The sequence below is a fragment of the Poecilia reticulata genome, chromosome 21, assembly GCF_904066995.2.
Source record: "Poecilia reticulata chromosome 21, P_reticulata-male-v2, whole genome shotgun sequence".
Lineage (NCBI taxonomy): Eukaryota > Metazoa > Chordata > Actinopteri > Cyprinodontiformes > Poeciliidae > Poecilia > Poecilia reticulata.
Genome location: NC_088850.1, coordinates 21,482,502 through 21,504,736, shown reverse-complemented (window position 1 = coordinate 21,504,736; position 22,235 = coordinate 21,482,502). Strand labels below are relative to the sequence as shown.

Sequence of the window (22,235 nt, the reverse complement as noted above, 5' to 3'; positions counted from 1 at the left end):
CTCAGTTGGACAGGGGTGAAGCTGAAGGGGTCAGCCAGTTTCCTTCCATTCCATATCCATCTGAAAACAGGAAGCTACTGGGCAGTGGGAAGCTTCCGGCCCTTTGGCCCCGGCCGCCTGTATCCTCTCAGCTTTTATGAGCCAGCTGCTCGGAACATTAATAGGGTGAGTCTGCAGACTTGGACTACTTATACACTGAGGACAGTCCATTAATGTGAACACATTCGAACCCAGACATCTGCCCAGCCTGCTGACATTGCACAATAGTTTCTGGTCATTTAAAGATAAGAATACTTGCATTTATCAAGAGGCAGTAAAAAAATAACAGTAAAAATGTTGCATTTGTTGCGAGACCAGAAAATGAAATCTGAACCACAAAGTTTGTTTCTCAGTCAGCTGAAGCAACAAGAACCAACAGACTTTTTGACTGCTGTTCCACAGGGTTGTGAAGGCCAGCTCTGTGTCCCAGTCAGGAAATGTTTCCCAAAATTTATATTCAGGACCAATGGAAGCACAGCTACTGTTGCTCCTCTCTACTTTAGCCTGATTAATGTGTTGATTAAGGTGTGGCGTCCTAAATATCCTCCTGATTCAAACCCCCTCCTTGGTTTAAGCTGCAAGTCCTAGAATTTCCAGATTGTCCGGATGTCTGTGAGGCATTATTAGTGCTAAAAGGACATAGAAGAGATTTTGAGACATCTTAAGAGAACTTCTAATATTAGAGAGCAGATTAAAAACATGCACTCCAAGAGTGGCATTAGTCTGAAACAGCACAGTCTACAGCTAAACACAGCTGCAGAATGTGGATGAGATATTTATGCACCTTTATACACTATGAAAGCCTCAGTTTCAGAGGCTTTCACAGATCAAATGTCAATAGAGAACATAGATGTCAATCATCTATATTTTTTGCTCTATTTAAATGTACAACTTCCACTGTAAGTCTCCATAATTGACATGGTTGGTAAGCTTCTCTGTCAGCCCAAAACGGGGATAGGGAGTCGATCTAAAACGATCCGTACAATGCCAATTAATTACTACACCGCTCAAGTGTCCTGAAAATTAAATGCTGTTCTGATCATAAATCTGGAGCAGCACAGCAGCTCCACCAGCACGTAATTTGAAAATTGGAAGCAAATGTTTACCCTGTAAACAAGCTCTCGAGCTCGGCGGCCTCCTCACAGCTATTTCAGGCCTGTGGGTCCTAGTCAGACCAGATCCACATGCTGGAGAGAGACATCCTCCCTCACGGGGTAACGTCATGAGCCCCTCTCCACAGCCACAACTAATATTTGACCTCCGTTTAGGCAAATATAATTACAGGAAATCTCTGGAGAAGTGGACTCATCTTCACAGGGGCAATTGAGCTCCTGAGGAGAAAGAAGACCGGCAATGGTGGGGGCGCAGTGGATTAGAGACTAAGCTGTCTGAGCCCAAATTAGATGTTTCCTTCAAGAGGCATCAAGCAATCCCAGTGTGGGTGTTAACTTATGTAATGTGTTTTCTAGGACCTGTTTGTATGTGTAAGTTTGTTTTGGGGTTGAGGGAGTGATGGTGGATCAGAGTGAAACGGTAGCAAAAACACAGTGCTATTTTTCCTTCCTTTCCTTCACAGAGTGACTGTTGAACAGGAAGGACTTCAGGCTTGAGGAGTATTTCTACAACCACACCCAGTTTTTAAATACTGATATAAAACAATACCAATTACAAAAGTAGCAAGTCCATATTGGAAACCGAAACATCTCCATCTCCAGCTCATTATCAGAGTTAGCAAGGTGTTCTTAGGCCAGTCCCTCCAGCTCGTTCTTTGCCTACCCTGGCATCTCTTCCCAATATAGCCTGGTAAACCAGCCACTTGTTCTACACTTTGCTTCGTAAAGAGAGTCTGAGCTCTTGGGTATTGATTAATGATTGCTTCCTGGAGGCGGGGACTATATTGAAGTCTTGAATTTTACCCAATCACAAACGTTTGGCCGTGACGTACATAATGCGCCAATTTGATGCTAAGAAGGTTACCGGAAATTGCCTGCGCTGTAAACAAGCATCCCCCAATGTGAAGAGATAAGTGCTGAGCTGAACGAGGTGGCTGTCAATGTTAATTCAATATTTGAAAGCATTGCCAACACAGACTGGATGGCTTTCTTTACTTCCTTTGCTAAAAATACAGGCAGACTACAATCCTAAAACAGTGCAGAAAACCAACATCATTGTTCACAATTTCTCCTTCTGTTGGCTGATTGGCCTGGAAAAATCTACTTCAATAGGAGGAATCCCAGATAGAGTACTGAAAGGTAATGAGAATCAAGCAGAATTGCGTAAGAAGGCTAGGTATTCCCAGTGGGACGTGTACAGAAAGCCTCCAATGAGGCACCCAGGAGGCGTCCTGATCAGAAGCCTGAGGCAAGTTCATGGATTCAGAATATTGATTTTGTTTAGTTCCTGCAACAGTACACTCCATACCCAATCGGTTTGACTCCCACTTCATCCTACCATCTCTTGCACACAAGACATCAAGATACTGTAAATCTTCAGCTTGAGGCAAATACTGACAAGCATCCCCCTGACCAAAGGGAGGAGTCCGTCTTCATCCAGTCAAGAAGGACGACCTCACATTTAGAGGAGCTGACTCATCGGTGGCTGCTTTACACTTGGTTGTGAAATGCTTAAGGTCATGGCTAGAAGACGGCAACAAAATCACGTCTGTTAAAAACAAAGATGAGACCTTAAAGTTCTTTTACGCTGTGAGGTCCAGTTCATGAATACCTCAAACCAGATCAATGACGAGGGCAACCCTAGAGTAAGAGCTTCAGTTTGTGGAATGTCAACACAGCTCTGTTTATGGGTGTACAATGATGGGATGCCTTTAAAATTATTGCTAGCACCCCAGACTCCTGCAACAATGCCTACAAAAAGCCTGTAATAATTGTAACAACTGTAAGCTGGTTCACAAGAACAGCAATACGTCACTGGTCCTGTGCTCTATGGCCTGGATGAAAGCCATACAACTCCCCCCTGACTCTAAGGTTCAACAGTGGGTCAATGCATCTTTGCAAGCCCGCCGACTCCTGAGGTTAACATCTTTCGAGGACATTTCATGTACCGAGACAAGGAAGAAACAAAGCATGGTCATATAAAGTTCTTTCAAGAGATCAGAGGCAAACAGTCAGCAGATTTTGTTCCAGCTTTTTCCCCCCAAATCTAAACAGCATAACTCATTTAAAATATAAATTTGTTTTGAGTAGCAAACCACCAGTGACGGCAACCAGCTTCTCGGTTTCTACGTGTTCTGTGCCAGAGCGTTGTCTCCGCATAATTAAAGCTGTCTGCCGCAGCCGGCCTGTAAGTGCAGAGCGTTTCTGTCAGTAGATGTCATGATGTAATGTAATGAGACTCTCAGCACAGGGATGTTGTTCTCATCCATCTATTGATGCGTCTCTGTGTTGAAGGTTTCAGAAGATCCTCAAATACAGGCTTTGTGAATAAAACTGTACACGGATTTGGACTCCAGAATAACATAAATGCTTATGAAAAACTTCATTGCTGCGACGACTTACGACAGGTCTACACAAGAAGAAATCCCAGGTTGTACACTAAGAAGCTGAAAGGCACCAGCCTTTATTAGACAATGAAACAGGTGTACAGCTGTTATTCATCCTGACTCTTTACCTCGGGGATGATACCTTCTGGGAATACAAACAGTAACAGGACAATGGGGGTAAGAGAAAGCCTTTTAATCACACACTGCAGCTTTTATGTGAGACGTGTGAAGACTTGAGCAAAACCGGAGCTCTTGGAAATACAGAAGGTGACACATAAACCACCTTAAGCAGCTTGTGAAACATGGCACACTGGTACGGTTGCGTGATCATCGACCGAAAATGATAAGTGCACGTCCGGTGCCTTGTAAAAGTATTCATTCTCCTGAATTTTTTTTATGTTATTGTCATGTTCCAACCACAAACACCAAAGCATTTTACTGGGTTTTATGTAATGGACTAACAGTAACTGCATTTCCATTAACCATAGAATTGCGCAAATTGAAAATGCAAAAATAAATTTGCTCAATGGAAACACTGCAATTTTGAAAATACTCACTTTTTGATAAAATGTTTTTTCGCTAGGATGACCCTAAACAAAGCATGAGCTGCCTTTACCTTTATAATGGCCAGGTCAAAATTCTGGCTTAATACAATTAAGAATCTATGGCAAGACTTGAAAATGCATGTTAATAGATGCAGTTTCCAACCTGAGCTTGAGCAAATTTGCAAAGATGGATGCCCCCAAATTTATTGGCAGAAAATGTTAAACAATTTATAATTTTTCCCCAATATATAATCATACACTACTTAAAGGTGATCTATCACATAATTTCCCAATAAACTACATTCAAGTTTGTGGATGTCATGTGACTCCATGTGGAAAAGATCCAGAGGTTTGAATAGTTTTGCAAGACACCACAGTTCAGACACTACCGTGGGGTGTAGTGGTGGTGCAAATGGCTGCTAGTAAAGAGATGATCTATCTTCTACATGACACTGCATTATTAGTATGTTCCACTGGGAAAATGAAGTACATAATCTGGCATGTGAAAAAGTGATAAGTAGAAAACAATAAAAAATATTTCATAGTTCAGCTGGGATTTGGTGAAAACACACACCCAGCATCTAATGTGATTGCACAGAAATGTGCGAGTCATTTTTGGGCTATTGCTATTTCGCCGATTTTACCCATGAATCAGCATAAGCTTTCAGAGGACGGCTGAGAGTTCACTGCAACAGGAGGTACGCTGGCTTCGCTTTTTGGCAAGCTAAACTCTGAAACTGAATTGCACTTCACTTTCAACGTCCTGTTAAAACAGTAGAGTCTCTTTGGAGAGGCGGAGGACGCCTGCGCTCTTTTTGAGTTCTGTTTGCACTTTTTCACACTTTGCTCCCGTGTGACGGGAATACTTTCAGGCCTCTCCTGATTACCAGGGATTTTACGACAAACGTCAATGTCTGTGATTGAGTCTGTATTAATGACAGATGCAGGGTTTTTATCACAGCAGTGTTCGCTTTCCTTCGTCCTCTGGCTTTCATGATGAGCTGTTAGTGCAGTGGGGCCGAGACACTGGCCATTGGGTCGTGTTGAGACTTGAGAGCTCCCATTCTGGGTACTGTCAGGACTTAAATGTTTCGCCTCTTTGTCTGGAGTCTGTGGAGCAGATGGTGACCCCGAAGCTTGGCCGGTGTCCTGGTTTGAAGCTGCTTGGATGCAGTACTTCCTGTGATGGCAGGTATGGACCGGTCCCTGCCTGTGGCTCACTGCTCTGCCCTGTGAGCAGTGATGGAAATGGGTGAGGGGGCAGTGGACGTAGTGAACACAGCAGTCCATGTGTGAATAGACCGCGTCCACGTTTGGAGGCAACAGGGTTGCGTTTTGTTTGGTCCTGGCGGTACCTGAGAGATGGAGAAGCTGAGGAGTGGGGGGGCAGGAAGAGGAGTCCTGGGGAGGCAGAGTACAGGAATGCGGGGTCCACTGCTGTAGAGGCTGGGATGGGGGGTCTACACATGTGCAGTTGTTGGGAGTGTATTGGCACCTGGATGGTGTAGTGAGTGAGGTAACTAGACCATTTTCTTGCCGTGTTTTTCTGCCTGCATCATTACTGTGAATGTGTGGTATAGACATGGTGTGGTTAACATGAGAAGGGGCTCCATTACAGAGCCGAGTGTCAAGCTCTTCCTCCGCCTCCTCTTTCTCTCCTGGTTTAACTCCAGTTTTCTGATAGGAGGCCAATGGCTCCAGCTCGTAGTGCTCTGCCTCTCCGCCCCTGCTGTCCAGCTGATACTTCCCCTCAGGAGAGGGGCTCGAGGGTGCGTCTTCATTGAAGGCCTGGCATTGCAGCTTCTTGGGCAGGGGAATCTGACCGCAGGTGCCCTGGGGTCCGAGGCAGCAGCACATGCACTGAAAGAAGAAGGTAGCAAAAGCCCAACTTATGCACATGATGAGCATCATGAATGTGCCCAACTGGGTGTAGGCCAGGACCGTCGATGGCATCATCATCGCTCCGGCAACAAAGGTGGTCACTGCCGCCATGGCGATTGCAGAGCCCATCCGGCTGAGGGAGAAGATCACTTTCCCTTCCCGGCCGGGTTCTGGAGCGAGCCTGTAAGCGACACCATAGTGGACGGCGAAGTCCACGGACAACCCCACGGCAACAGAGATGGTGACGGACTCAAGGACGTTCAGCTCCCAGCCCAACAACACCAGGGAGCCCACTGTGACAAATATGGTCCCGGCTATAGACAAGATGGCGTACAGGCTGATGATGACATTCCAGGTGGTTAGCAGCATGACGCTGAAAGCCACTGCCACAGATAGTGCCATGGCAACCAGAGTGCCACCAGACAGACTGTCTTGGAGGTCGTAGAATTCCAGGTTACTGACAAACCAGCCATGGCTGAGACCCTCTGGGGCGAAGCGGAGCTCCTCTGTGATCCAGGCATCCACCTAAAATATAAACATGATACCAGAGGTAAAAACTTAGTCTGAGTATAAAGTACTCTTACACAAATTAATTATGAAATATTAATGAGCACTACCTCACGATAGAACTGGTACATCTTCTCATAAGCCAGAGTGAAGAGGTAGGTACTCTGAAACTCCAAAACGATGGCTCTGATGGTGTCGTTGATGTCAAATCGAGGTCCGGGGGTCTTGCTGTCCAGATGGTAGCTTGTGCTTCGGTCCAGCTCCATAATGGCTCTTTTGATGCACAACTGAAACACATCCTTCTTATAGGGAAAGGTAGATTGACTGCAGCAAGGGTAGACAGAGGTCTCTTCACAGTCCTGGTTCTCCATCCACTATTAGAGTAGAACACATACTATAAGGTATCTTCAACGATGGGTCTGTACACGCAGTGTCTGACAAGAAGTCATGCCTGAAAATCTTCATAAGGATTACAAGAACAAACTGGATTTTATTAGAATTTTAAGTGATAAGACCAAAACAAAGTTGTACATAATTGTGAAGCAGAAATTGTGGTCCAGTCTCAAGTCATGTGAGACTTTTCTTCTAAAAGTGTTCTCTATTTAACTCCCTCCATCTTCTATGTCATCTGACCAGAGGACCTTCTTCTTCTTCAAACAGTATTTCTTACCATCTTCCTTTAATAATAGATTGTTCTCGGCACTCTTCCATGAAGGCTAGATTTGTTGAGTGAATGCCTAATAACTTGACTGCTTGACCTGAGCTGCCGATCTCTGTAGCTCCCCCAAAATTACAATTGTGTTGTCAGTTTAGGTGGGCGGCCATGTCTTTGTAGGTTTGCAGCTGTGCCATCATCATTTACAGATGGACTGTACAGGTCTCTGTTAGATCTTCAGTTTGTTGCAGAACCCAACCCTGCTCTAAACTTCTCCACAACTTCCTCCCTGACCTATCTGTTGTGTTCTTTGGTTTTCATGATGCTGACTGTTCTTTAGCAAACCTCTTTATAGATCAGCTGGATTTACACTGACAGTAAATTACACAAAAATGTTTAGTCATTAGGTGACGTCAGAAGGTGACAGGTTGTGTAGGATTTTATTTAGAACTGTTAGAGTAAAAAGCAGAATAAAAATGTATACTGTAACATTTCATATTTTTCTCTCTATAAAAATTAGAAAAGTGTGACTTTCAATTCACTCCACAATCATGCACTTTTTAAAATTGGTTTATTACCTAAAATTCAAATAAAACACATTGAAATAGTGGAAAAAGGACAAAATCCACTACACTGTGTAAGAGAAGCGGTACTGACCTGTTTGAATGTCTCGATGAAGCAGCTAGTGAAGTCCTGATCTTCTGACTGAAAGACAAAGCTTTGGTTCCTAAGCTTCTGGCAGAAGTTAAGGATCCACAGTTGAGATGCTGGGCTGGCTATGTTAAAGCTGCTGTCCAGCATCAGCTTTCCCTTGTTTTTGGGATTCAGGGGATCTCCATTATCCTCCGGCGTAACCCCCCAGATGATCGTGATGGGCATGTGGAGGTCCTCGCCATGGTTAACTCTCTCGAACATGAAGAGCTTTTTGTACTCGGCATCATAGCGTTCGAAAGGGTGAGAGGACCGGAACACCTGAAACTCGGCCAGCTCCAGGGACGGCAGTTTCATCTTGGGGTTCACGCAGACCACGTAAGCGCCGCCGACCGTGATGGCGAGGAACCAGAAGAGCCAGAGGTAGCGCAGTTTGATGACAACGCAGGGCAGCACCTTCTCAAAGAAGATCCGTGATCCCTCGGAGACGGTGAACAGGCATTTGTGGATCTTGTGGCAAACAGCAGCCCAGAAGACCTGTGTGAAGCAGTTTCCCTGCTGCTGCTGTGGGGGCTTGGAACAGATTAACAGGTTGGGCAGGTAGCGCTCATGTAGAACCACCACAGCAGGGAGCCACGTCACCATCAGGATGTAGTTGACTAAGATGGCAGTGCCGGCGTAGACCCCGAAGCAGCGTATGGCGGTGATGTTGCTGACGTAGTTGGCATAAAACGCGGCAGCGGTGGTGAAGCTGGTGACAAACATTGAGAGGGCAGCGTGGTGCAGGGTCACGCTTACCGTCTCCGACAACTCGGCGTGTGGTTTGTCAAACTTGGTGTAGTTCCACACGTCACAAAGAACAAACGCGTCGTCAGCCCCGATCCCTACCAGGATGATGAGGGCAGTGAGATTCATGAAAGGGAAGAACTCAAAGTTAAAGACCATTCGGTAAAGAAAGTAGGAGACGATCAGCGAACTGATGATGGCAATTATTGTCATCAGAGTGATGAAAACCGAGCGTGTGTACACGCACATGACCAGCAGGACTATGACTATGGCGATAGCGGGGTACAACGTGTCAGTGAGGAGGTAGTCCTGGAAGAGGTCGTGTTTGATTCCGAACTCAATTCCTGTGACAGTGGTGATGCCGTCAGAGGAGTTCCAGTTCTCAAAGTTGTCCAGATAGATGTTCATCATGGACTCTCCTTTCTCTGTGGGAGAGAACAACATGCTGTACTTGAGCACTGGTGGATGCTCCACACTCTTTGGGCTCAGGAAGTCTTTGTCCACCAGGAAGTGAAGGATCTGGTACACCGCGTTGTACTTTGTGCACTTCCGTGGCACGCTGGCACATTTCAGCTGATCTTTGCGACGTAGTGCCATGTCCCAGCAATCAGGTCCAAGCGTGCCATTATGGTAGTACTTAGCGCACGATCGCAAGATCTTGAGAGTGTGGGACACGTCCCGCTCTGTGATCTTCTGGCAGGACGACTTGTTAGTGAGGACAGCTATGTAGTTGCCCAGTGTCCAGCTTGGACAACAAGAGACGTTATTGGTGCGCTGACAGAGATTCAGATAATCACGGTGGGAGCGCACCTGTGAAGCACACGAAAAGTAAACACATAGACAAAAGGAGGGTAACACTAACACATCATGGAGATAACAGTAAAGGGTTCCACTGTTTAGTGGACTTACTCTTGTGTTGTCCTGGCTGCACATTGATTTGATGGCCTGAATATTCCACAGACTTTTTCCTTCGGCCGACGCAAACACCAGTCTGGAATAACTGTCACCTGCAGAAAGTTAGAAAAATCATCTCAACTCTAAGAGGAAACCATCTGAAAGACAAAAATCATTCAAAACTCATTTTCTCAACTGCCTTTCACAGTACTAGTTTTGAACACAACATGTACAAAATTTGTTGAAGATCATCCAGAGTCAGAGTCACACTTAAATACATCCATCATACCTTCACAAGTATAGCCAAACATGTAAAAACAATATAATTTGAATTTGTTCAGTCAGTGCAACTAAAAGTGCAATGTAAAATAAATAAACTGACCAAAACAACAGGTTGACTACCCGGTTAAACATGGAAAAACTGCAACAGACCTTCTGTCAAATGGTTCAGAAAGTCCAATTAGGAATTCTAGATAAAATAATTAAAATCAATGTAAAATAAATAATAAAGAATGACATCGCTCAGAGAGCAAAGCATAGAATTAGACTGAATAGATCTGTCCTTATGCGTCGAGCACATTTTCACTGATACTCTGTCTAGAATTTTTTTTTTTCAATATTGGGACCATTACAGATATTTATCAGATCGGTGCTTCTTCAGTTACAAACTTAAAAATATTTTGTTGGGATTTTATTAGCTAAAACACAAAGTGGGGAGTAATAGTGAAGTGAAAGGAATATTTAGGAGAAGCTGAGAAATAAGTGTTGAATAAAACACATTCATATTTATCCTATCACTGTAAAACTATCCATTACTTTGTATGGTTCTATTACATAGCTCCAAACCAAGGACACTGAAGTTTAGTGAATAAAGTGCTTTAGCACAGCACTGTACCCGAAGTTTTAGTGATCCCTTATCTGTATAGCTAATCTTACCTGGTATGTCACAGAAGAACTCTTTGCTGAAGTCCCACTCAACCTCCCGCTTGTCTCTTTCAAAGTGGTCATCTGACCACCGAGGTTCCTGGTGACTGGAAAACAGTAGCAGGAGATTCACTCTGTTAGATTCAGCTGCTAAGCAAAGTTCTGGTCAATTTTAGAAATGAGAAGGAAAAAAAAACTTAATGTAATCCTCCATCCATTTGGGTTAAAATTTGAACTAAACTCATCTGAAAACTGAAATACTAAACTGAAAAAGATGGGATTTATGCAAAAAAAGATCATTTTCTTAGTCTCACTAAATGTTAATTGAAATTTCTGTCAACTCAGCCGATCAGATAAGCGTTCAATGGAACCTTTTTCAGATATATTCCTCTCTCTTTTTTTTGTAGTTGAACACAAAAATTACAAAGCTGAAATGTTCCATTTTTGCCAGAAGTTCATCATCCTGTAGAAATGTAGAAATACTTTTGGATCTAACTGGAAACTTCCGCAACATGAAAAGTGAAAGAGGGTAGAAGTTGAAGTCAGCAATCAGGAACAGAATACTGCAGTCATTATAATCAGAATAATTACTCTGAGTGAGCTGGGACTAAAAGTGTATTTGAGACTATGTACCTATTGTGAATCTATGTGCTCTGAGCAAAAACATCATGGTCTGTTGACTTTAGATTTTCTCTGCTTCTTTGCTATGATCATTGATTAATTATTCATACTATGAAAAGAGATAAAGTCTGTTTGAGGGAGCAGTTGATGTAAAACAGAGTTTATTTTAAACCAAACTAAATATTTATAGAGTTGATATTTTAAAATGGCTTCAGCATTTTTGCATTAACAGTTATAGTGGATACTGAAGCACATAGTAGAAAAACAGCAGTCTACTATGTATGTTCTAAATATTGCAGAGCCTAATGTTAGAGGCCAATTTGCATGTTTTAATGTGTGTAATAAAATGACATTGTTGTTGGGCAATGTAGACACTAGAGGGCAGGTTAGCTGAGTTAGCATCTGAGTTCAGAGATACGCTTCAAAAAACAGCAAACATCGCAATGTGCCAGAAATATTGCGAACATGGTACAAAGTCTTAAAAAAGGCACAGTGGATGGTGGTGGGCTTTAGATAAATGGCAGCATGTGGCTGAAGAGGTCATGCTGGCGTCATCTTCTGTGTTTCTTTTGCTGATCTCATGTGAGCAATACAGCATCACTGTCCCCATGGTTACCAGCAACATTGTTCCGTTCGCTCTCTCCCATCAAAAACGGGCTAAACACACGTCTCAGTATTTTCCTTTGAAAAGACTGTACTTTCTCTGATTTCATTCTACAGCCCTCTTCAATACTAAAAGAAGCTAACTTTGAGTCTTCTTTCTTCAGTGACAACCTCCACACTAAAGAGTTGTTGTCAGCATGATTGGGCAGCTCATTTACATGATGTATACAAGATGTGTGAGGGGTTACCTTTTGGCTTGCTCATCCGCATATTTGAAGGGGTAGTTGGCCAGTGTGGCTTTGTAGCCCGTATTCTTCACCATGTTGTTCCATGTGACCAGCCGCTGGCCAATGGCAGTTCCCCGAGGCTCAAACCCCTTTCGGGAAAAAGAAAGACTTAGCAAACCTGTTTTTTAAATGAAAAAATCCTGATGCCACCTGAAAGGGTTAAATATTCAAACGCTATCTACAGCAGTGCAGAAAAACAACTGCATTAGCTGCATTTACATTGACCATATGATTGTGCAACTTGGAATTTCAAAAATAGACTTAATGGAAATATGCCAATTTTCAAAATTGTATCAAAATTGGAGCATTTTTCAGCACTTTTCACATCATCCGGGTCATGTTACGAACAACCGGATGTTGGTACTGGCTGAAAAGAGAGAAAAGACGACAGGAAGTGGTAGGAGAATGATGGGGTTGCATGTTTTTTAACGACGTACCTGTGATTTTAATTGCATTTCTTATTTAATGGAAACACCATAACTGCAAAATTATGCTTCGCCCCCCCCCCAACATTAGTGGAGCATTAACACAGCTGCCCATTAACATTTGTGATGGAAATGCAACTACAGTCCCCTGAAGATGAGGAGATGAAAGGTTTGTAAAACCTTCTTTGTTTGGCAAGAAACCTTTAACTCCGTTATAAAAGGAAAACACAACGTGTCTGTACTCACCAGGAGCGGGTCGGAGAAATCTGGCAGGTCGGGCACCAGGACTCCCACCAGCGCGCAAATCACAATGAGCACCGTACACACACCCAGCACCACCACTGGCCAATCAGCTATCAGCTCAGAATAACTGGAAACATGACAGAAATCTAATCAGCCTACTTTACATCCAGACTTTAGGGAAGTATCCCCCCCCCCTTCCCTATGGACAGCGGGTAAAACATGAGTCTTTTCTCTGAAATGCTCTTTCTGCTATACATTAGGCTGTAGAAGAATGGACAGATGAGGTGATCCAAGCTGCTGCTTACTGGAGGCCAGGTACAGGGAGAAATACAACTCCCTCCTCCAACTCTCATGAGTCACTGCTAAGGAATGATGGCTCCAGAAGAGCAGTGATGGATGGATGACAGGACCAAAGGAGAGGAGGGGAGAAGGAGAGTTTCGCAAAAACCAGAACATTGACAGAGAAGAAGCAGTTTTTGGCAAGTCTTACCTTTTGGGGAATCGAAAGGGCCTTGCAGGGCTGAAAAACAGAAAGGAGATAAATCAAGTTTACATCCTGGAGTCAAAGCAACAGCCAATCAAAAACAGACCTGTGGAGACTTTAGAGAAAGAGTGGACAGCCTGTCCTCAGCAGCAGAGGTCTGTTCCAGCGTGGGTCCTGGACCACTGCTGTCAAAAGTCATTTCCAGCTAACTTCTCACCAGACTTTGCTGCAGTGTTCAGCTGGTGTTATTAATATACAGACACCCAAGGTACAGACATCAACTGTATGAACGGACAGACAGCGAAGACCAGGATTAATCAAAAACCCCTTCAAGCACGCCTGCAGATTTACATTTCAGACATTCTGTCTTTAATCGGTGCAGGGCTGAAACAATTCCTTGAATTAATGATGAGGAATTGGTTCTTTAAATAATCAACAACTAAACTTAGTAACTGATTAATCGTCAACTACAGTACACAGTCAACTCAGAAAAAGCCATTTGCTGAAAAAACAATGTATTGAGAGCAGTAATGAAGCCAAAACTGTATAAAAAATCTGTACGTACCTACATACATACATATATATTATGAATTGAATTATTTGTTTCTTTGTATCTTTGTTTATGTTTTTCTAATATGGCATTAAAAGGCTTAAATTAAAAATCTTCTTCCACTGTTTTTATTTTAACCATTTATCTTATATGATAAAGTTCCATGTCTGGATAGCTCCTTGCCATCGCCCTAATCTTTAGTTCCCTCCACAGACAGTCAAAACTCTAACTGGGCATCTTTAAAATGTTGATAAAATGTTCAACACCCTAAAACATGGTGGTGGAAATGTCATGCAGTCGGGAGGCATTTGAACTATAGGGAAAAGAAAGTAATTGAAGCTAAATACAGAACACTAACCACAGGGAAATATTTTGCATAAAGCATATCAGAGTTTCCCAGGTGTATTACAAGTCTGGCGGGTCACCAGGCTTTATTTTAAATAGGGTTTTTTTATACAGTGACGGTAAAGACAGAATAAGCTAGGTTTATAGTTGATGCATTGAATTGTACCTGCTTGTTGGCCTCACTATTATTTCCAAATTATGATTCCTCCTCATGCACCTCTAAGATTTTAAAACATTTTTCAGCACAAGAACACAGTGGGATGCTGATGGATTGCTCTAGTCTCCCTACCACCGGGCTCAAAAGGTTTTCTGGTGGAAACCCTCCACATTCATGTGCTGGAATGGCTCAGTCAAAGCTCAGTACTAAATCCTAAAGAAAATCTGGAGCAAGACATTAAAAAAAGAAAAAAACACATTCTCATTGACAGACTTCATTAAAGTTTGATCTATTTCACATAGAAGGTTAAGGAAAACTGTAAGTCTCTACCTCTGCATAACTGGTGGAAACTTACCCTAGAAGACTGGCAGGTAGAACCGCGGCAAAATCTGCTTCTACATTTATTACTCTGAGACAACTGTCAAGCGTATGGATTAAAGTAGAGATGGTGGAATGCACATCACACTTTTCAGATTTTTATTAGTAAAACATTTTGGAAACAATGTTTTAATTTTCCTTTTACTTGTCAATCTATCTGGTAGTTAAGGTCCTATAAACCTTCTGAAAATCAACAGAGCCCATATTCCCAATGTGCAGTGTTAGTGAAATGTTATCACTACTGACTCTAATAGCCCTTTGTGACATTGTGGTATTGACCCCAAAATGCACACGCACACACACAGAAGGCTTTTAGCTGCTAAAGATTTATCTGGACTTCTCTTCAACTCCTCCAGAGAGCAGTGGGAGATGTGTGTGTGTGTGATGGGAAGGGGGCGTTGGTGTCTGTGCGTCCGGTATGCTAACAGCAAAATGGAAGAGAGAGAGTGTGTGTGTGTGTGTGTGTGTGTGTGTGTGTGTGTGTGTGTGTGTGCTAGAGGAAGTAGGAAAATCAGATATGACCACCTGATCACAGCGGGGCACCAGGAGATAAGGGGTCTGGGATAAAATGGTTGACAGAAGAGGGAAAAGTGTATGAGGGGGAAACGGCAGAGGGAGGAGCGGGACAAAAACTTCTCTGTTCAAGTCCCTTGAGAACTTTTAGTTCATCAAACGTTAGTTCAATCAATGGAGCAGTTTGTGTCTGGATTAACAGCTAAAAGCAGCCAAATTTGTGATTAAACTAGAATATCTGAGACGTGATAGTTGGAGATAGTATAAATAAAAACCAAACTGAGAAATATAAGCGGTGAAATCATTCTGAAAATTCCACCCAAAATACAACAACTTTGGGTTATGCTTTCTTGTTATTTTCAAAAAATTAATTGGAAGAATTTTTGATTAATCACGATTTCATTTAAACTCCAGTTAATGATATTGAAAAATCTAAAAACTCTCTCCACTGTTGGTTCCATGAGAGCATTAATAAATATCAGTAAATTCCTACAATATTTAAACATTAAATGAAATTACTGTGTGCATTTTAGTGATAAAACTGTTCTTTATGAAACCGCTGTCCTTTGAAATATTTTTCAAGAGCAGCATTTGTGTTTATTGTGCTCTAACTGCTGTGCCATGCACTCTGGACCACACAATTCCCTAAAAAAAGACTGAGAAGAATTGATTTTTTTTTTTAAATCGCCACTATTATAGTTATCACTATAGTTCCAGAATATAATGATAAATTTTAAGTCCATATCACTCACAGTAGCAGATTCCTGGATAGTAATTACTAGACCTTGCCCATTTTTGCATCAAACAGCCACTGACCTCACAACAAAAAACAGTACTTCACAATACATGCTTGTGGAGGGGGAAAAAAGAATCAGATTTTTCTGTACTGGTCAGAGGTGACCTAGAAAAACATGTCTGATTCCAATTGCCTGTCAGTTAACTTATTAACTAAATAAGATCCCTATTGCCTTGCTTGCCTTTGAACTGATGGCCAAGGAAGAAGCGTGTTGGGAATGCAAGTCTTTTTATTGTGCACAGTCAGTTAACTTTCCTTGTATGGCCTTGAACTGCAGACTTCAGGACACAGTTATGGCCCAACATGGAGGAGAGGGGAACAAAACACTTGGAATGGATTCAGAGCAGTGCTGTCAAGCCTATCTATTTGTCTGCTAAAGGTCTGGTTTGAATTTCGTTGTGCAACACTTCCAATGGGAATTTGCTGCAGCCAACTGGAAAGATGCACAGAATACTTGAGGATATGTGAACAAAAGATAAGGTTGATGAAGAATCCATTGGGGCAACAGGAATCAGCTGCATTTGAATATATCTGAAGTTTGTGAAGTGTTGTGTGAGAAAGCAAAACATACAGTATGGTACAGAAAACAAAGAAATGCAGAAAAAGTAAGATGGAAGGAAGGTAATGGAGGAGGATGGTGTTGACTGACGAGGCTCTAAAATCTATCAGCCAACAAGCCGCCGTGTCAGTTTTCCTCTGAGACGCTCTGATCTCCCTCAATCGCCACCCCTCTGTGCTCTGCCCCTCCATCCCAACTTTCCCTTGCTCTCCTTTAGCTGTCAGTCTATTTACCAGGAGGAGTGTGTTTCTGGATCACTGGGCTAATTAATAAGGTAAACACAGACCACTAGCCGCTCACTCAGCACTGTGCTGACAGAGGGGAGAAGCAAGAGGAGCAAACGAGAGCTGGTGCCTGACGATGCTCAGCTCTATGATCTTAGGCATACAGACATCATGTCAAATAACAACAATATTAATATTTTAACTTAAAATACTCTGATTTACTGTTACATGACCAGGACGTTCCATTATGTCCAGGCTGATCTGAAGGATGTTGTGTGTGCAGGGCATCTGCAAGTCAAATTTAAAACTTAAGACCTTTTGTTATCGCCGCCCAGAAAACTGTAAATATAGGGGATGATTGGGGGAACTTGCTGCATTACAATGAAGCTTGAACCCGGCTTTATGCCCACGACAGAGGGAACAAAGCTAGCTAGCAAAGGTATATTAGCAGCTAGTTGCCATTAGCTTCAACGCTTCAAGCCACACAACTTGATGTTAGCGTGTGACTCAGACTTTATTGTCTTAATAAATTTAAGACAGCATAAGGCCCTAATTTTAAGACTTTTAAAGGCTTAAGAGTCTTTAAGCCTTTAAAAGCACACCGCTGTTGGCAGTAAGCCCTCACCCTTATGTCACATCACTTTTACTGCATGGACACAGTGATTTAACGTGTCCACTTCACTATATTCCAGTTGAAAATCTGTGGACAATCCTGGGCCTCTGGCAGAAAACCACAGCGCTTTATACCTCTCCTGATATAATCCTATCTATTAGAGGACATCTGTAGAGGACATCTACAGCTAACTTCAACAAGTAACTGATCTTGTAAATGGGGTAGAAATTAATCACTAATAGCCCAAAACTCAAGGCATTTATGCTGAGTGCATGTGAACTTCTTTACCTTTACATTAAACTGTTACAGTAAAGTGACAAATATTGGATTTTTAAGTCTCAGTAGCGTTTTAGTCAGTATTTGACCAGCAAAGCCATCTACAAAAATAATGTTGGCTGTAAATTTGTACACAGAGACAGAAATTGTGGAACAACTAAATCTTCCAACATCTTTTAAGATATGACCAATAAGGGCTGATGATTTCCAACACAAAAACACGCCATAAATCTAAAACACTGTCAAAATAAAGTACTTTTTATAAAAAGCTTCTTGGTCGGCATTTAAAGGTTAAAGCTGCACATCCTGGTCAGTAGTCTCTGAAGCAACAAACAGTGATTCATAGGGCATCAGGTTTCCAACAGGCCTCCCATAAACATAAGAACAGGACTGAACTCTTTAAATACACAGGTTAAATTCCCTTCAGCTGAAGAACCCCTCCTCATGCTATAGAGGAAACCCACCAGGCATAGACAGTGAAGGCATCGGAAATGTCCACTCTGCTTCAGTCTGTGGATTCCTGCTTCTGCCAAATGTCAGTCTTCTCAGAATTTTGTGTTATTTAATTACCTCCAAATAAGCTTTCATTCAGCCACTAAATGCAGGAGAAAAAAAAATTCATAGCAACATGTGTTCATGCTAAAGTGTGTGTGTGCGTGTGTTTATGGAACTCTCTTGGATGACTGAAGCCACTGGTGAGCATGGCCTTTTCTGTCTGCACCTGCCACTGCCTTGAATTCCTCGAGGTGAAATACGGGTGTGCACAAATTCCAAGCAGACAGTCAGGATTTTAAGGCTGCAGCCAATGGTTGCAAGCTGTCATTCTGTGTGACATCTTCATCTGTATGATTTCTTACCTCTAGGTCTTGGATTTAAACTGAAAACCGTGGCTTCACGGACAAATTTGAAGTTTTAAAGCAAACTACTCCATGTTTGGTACGTTGCAACCACAAAAGTCAACAGATTTTTGGGGGGTTTTAAACAATAGAACAGAAAATAGTGCATGCTAGAGAAAATTAAATACATTTTACTAGGATGTGCACAAAGGTTTTACAAAAGATGGCAATGTTTTCTTTCCTATTTTTCAAACTTAGAGATTTTGTCCAACTGAAGGTGCTTTTGCTTTGGTTATGAATATGGGTGTATATATCTCCTGAGGTCTTTTTGTGTTGACTCTGGTGAGCTGAGATGTGATGGGGGTTGTGTTTGTTTCATTTTTGATTTAACTTTTTTCTTTTACTGAAAGCAACAAAAAAAGGATTGAAACTGGTGCATTATATGGGGTAGTGCACTATGCACTAGTGCATTTTTAATGCACTATTTTGTCAGCATTACATTACTAAGTGTAACAGGTGTATAGATTACAATAAGAACTATATTTTGCATATATTTAGGCGGACCAGACTTAATTTATTTGAGGTTTGAATGTGATTAAAAAAGGGAAAAGCTCAAGGAGTTGGAATACATTTGAAAGGCATTCTACAAACTGTGACTGGATAAATCCTGTGCGAGGGAAGTGATGTCACTAAAAGGCAACATGTAGATAAGACCTCCAGATGAAATCACCGGTCTGCATAAGGAACTGTCTAAAAAGTAGAAGGTGGGTGCCAAAGACGTGTGGAGGTGGAGGCATTGGGGTTTTTGTGTTGCCTTCTGTCACATCCTGTTCATTTCTACAGCTCATTTGTTCATGAACAAACACGGTCACTATTAAATAAACTTACACCAAAGAGCTGTATTATGTAATAGCACCCCACACTCTCAAAAACAAAGGTTGTTGATTCATGCTGCATTTAGAACCATTTTTACTTCTCTGTAAATTCCCCTTTTCAAAGCCCGAACCATTTCAAAGCTCAATGAGTCATTGACTTATCATTACACAAACACATCTCTGTAAACCAAGAACTAGACACAAGTCTAGGCAAAGGCAACATTTCATCTCCGAAAGACAATCTAGCTACTGATGAGTTATTCATGTGTGGCTATTAAATCTTTATCATACATGAATTTGCCAGCCCACATAAAAATATAAACACTTCAGACTCAAATTTGGTAAGATCACTAGGTCTTCTAAATACACATATCTTTCAGATCGGCTGAAAGATATGTGGTTTCGCCATCTCCTTCAGGTGGTGAAACTTGGAGGAGTTGAATGTTTTAGGTTCACTGGAACTCGATAATAAAGAGATAATTCCCACTGTATTTCACAAATACCACAAAGAAGGTGGCAGTTAATAATTTCGTAGAAATGACTTCAAGAAGCTTTGCCACAGCAAAAGTGAACCAACAGGTGTGGGAGACAAAATTGCAGCAAGATGCGGACATAGAAGAGTCTGACTCGATTAACATACGCTGGAACTTCATCTTTCTGTTAATTTATGACCTAATTTTAAGGAGTGAAAAAACTGAACGCTTAAGCACATCATTGCGACGCCAGGACAGATTCAGGTGAACGCATACGGTTCACCTGAATGCAGATGCTTTATGCAGCATCTGCATAAAGCAAGAAGTATTTGGACAAGAAGGACACCACAGCCATTGTCAGACTGGTTCAGCCTGGGATGTTCTTATCAGAACTTCTTGTTCCTTGTGTCAATCAGTCATTTGCTGATGTAGACTCCCTCCAATATTTAGCTAAAATCAAACCATGTGTGGTCATGAAATCTCAGAAGCTCCAAAGTACAACTAAGAAATATTTAATCACTATTAACCTATTCACCAATGATACAGTATGGGTTTTCATTGAGAGAAACATATTTGTCCAAACAGAACTGCCTTAAGTTTCTAAACATATATCCAAATTGATGCACACAGCCATGGTCTTTAGTTTAACTAAAGTTTTGTTTGACTTAGACTAAAGCGAGCAAATTCATTCTGATTTAATGACTCATTCACTCATATTTTCCTGATAACATATTTCAGGGAGTTAACTGTAAACTGAGAAGCAAACAGAGAAAAAGTTGTTCTATTGCCTTCTAGTTGAAATGCTTTTCTTTGCATGTTGTAACATTTAATAGCTAGTTTTCCTTTACGATACTGACCAAGATAGAACGCATTTTGATCAAATGACATTTTATGACGGTCCTCACATTTACTAATGATCACATGATCAAGCCATTTGATGAGCAGCACTGAAAGGAGAACTTGTCTATCAGTCTGAAAGAGATGAGTAAGTTCCCTTATCTCAGACTAATGGTGGCTAAGTAAAAGGATATAAAAGCCCCTGTGCACAACAGCTCAAGAATGTGCAGGGCTTATATAGACCCCAGAAAATTGTATTTTTTAAAGCAAAGGGAGGAAATTTGTACTTCCTTTGACAGTCCCAACAAAACTATCTATTATCTTGTTGGAATGAAGATGTCGTCACATGTATCCCTGGTTAACCTTGTGCTTCTCCTCCTACGGTGCAGAGAGGATGGGCGGAGGAGACCTGCAGGATGTCTGTAAATCTCCTCCCTATCCTTCACAGAGGCCTTCCACTTGCCCCTGGAGTCTCAAGACATGCACATAAATACACACACAACGTCTTTCTCAGATGGAGTCGTCTCATTTCAGCTGACTTTTACAATATGTGAGTTAGGCAATAAAACCTTGCCTTGTGAAAAGAAGCATTTGAAACAGGTAAGGAAGTAGAACTTAATAGGCATTTTTAAATTGAACTTAAGAAAAACAGCAACAAAATGACTGGTGAAGGAAATTAAACAATGTTCAGGGGAGAAATAGAGTTGTTTCTACTAAATGAACAGGCGATGCTGTTCATTTAGTAGAAATGAACAGCATCTGGCTGTTTGGTCAGCCTACAAGTGTGGATGCCGTTACTGAGAGAAGTCTCAAAGTTAGCAATTCATAGCATTTTCATTTGTTGTGTTTCCCTTACAAATGTGCAAAATTTAAAAAAAAAAGTGCTTCCACTGCAGTTTTACTAAATACACAAATTTCTATATGGCTGAAAAACCACCTCATCCTAGTGCAAAACGTTTTAGTGAGAAAAGAATTAGCTGTGTTTTCATTAAGTGTAGTTATTCTCGTGATTCCAATTTGCGCTATTTTATGGTCAATGGAAACACTGAAAAAATTAGGAGCTTTAAAATGATAGAAGAAACCCAACAGACTCTTTCTGATCATTATTACTTCCATGGTCTTTATGTTTATTATGATCTGAGATAATTGTGATTCCATTATGACAGTAATATATTCTGAAAGCTCACAAGGCGATGAGCTCAGTGGCCATCTCCTATAATGTGAACGATGCTCTCTTTATTGAATGTTACGTGATGTGACCCCTGCTCCTCATATGATGAATTAATGACCGTTCACAGAAATAAGAGAGAAAACATTTCAATGCTGTTCCAATGTCTTCTTGCATCACAGAAATCTAATCTGTTTTTTCTTTTCATAACAGAACAGCTCTTACATGCCAAACAGCTTTATTTAACAAACGGTCCCTCAAATAACTGTCAAATAATTGCAACATATGTGTATTCTTGATTTGATGCAGCTTAGTAACATCATAGCAACCAGAACGAAAAAAAATGTATTCAATATTCAAACACATTCAACTTAAGAAAACTGATGTCTTCTGAGAAGGCGCAAGCAAGGGAGTAGAACATGTTTCTTTTTTTTATTATTATTATTTATCTTTTTGAGAAGGCATGAAGTTAAACTAAAACCCATGGTTGCCATAAACAACAGGGGTTGTTGTGGGAGGCATTGAGGAACAGGACATAAACATTTACCTCCAGGAGAGCAGAGTCTGAAAGGGAGAGGTTAAATACTCAAC

General features: G+C 41.6%; 1 protein-coding gene across 7 annotated transcripts in view; it reads right to left on the bottom strand.

The window, feature by feature from the left end:
- Positions 1-3,599: 3,599 nt before the first annotated feature.
- disp1 (dispatched homolog 1 (Drosophila)) overlaps positions 3,600-22,235 on the bottom strand; it is an 85,099-nt gene continuing 66,463 nt past the window's right edge. For 6 of the 7 annotated variants that reach the window (XM_081602118.1, XM_008398138.3, XM_081602119.1 and 3 more), the window contains 8 exons: positions 13,051-13,080; positions 12,564-12,687; positions 11,854-11,981; positions 10,394-10,488; positions 9,473-9,570; positions 7,784-9,373; positions 6,582-6,845; positions 3,600-6,489 (listed from right to left, as the gene is read on the bottom strand). In XM_081602118.1, coding sequence (XP_081458244.1) covers positions 4,735-6,489; positions 6,582-6,845; positions 7,784-9,373; positions 9,473-9,570; positions 10,394-10,488; positions 11,854-11,981; positions 12,564-12,687; positions 13,051-13,080 — 4,084 coding nt within the window. In that variant the 3' untranslated portion in view covers positions 3,600-4,734. The other variant, XM_008398145.3, reaches the window with a different exon arrangement.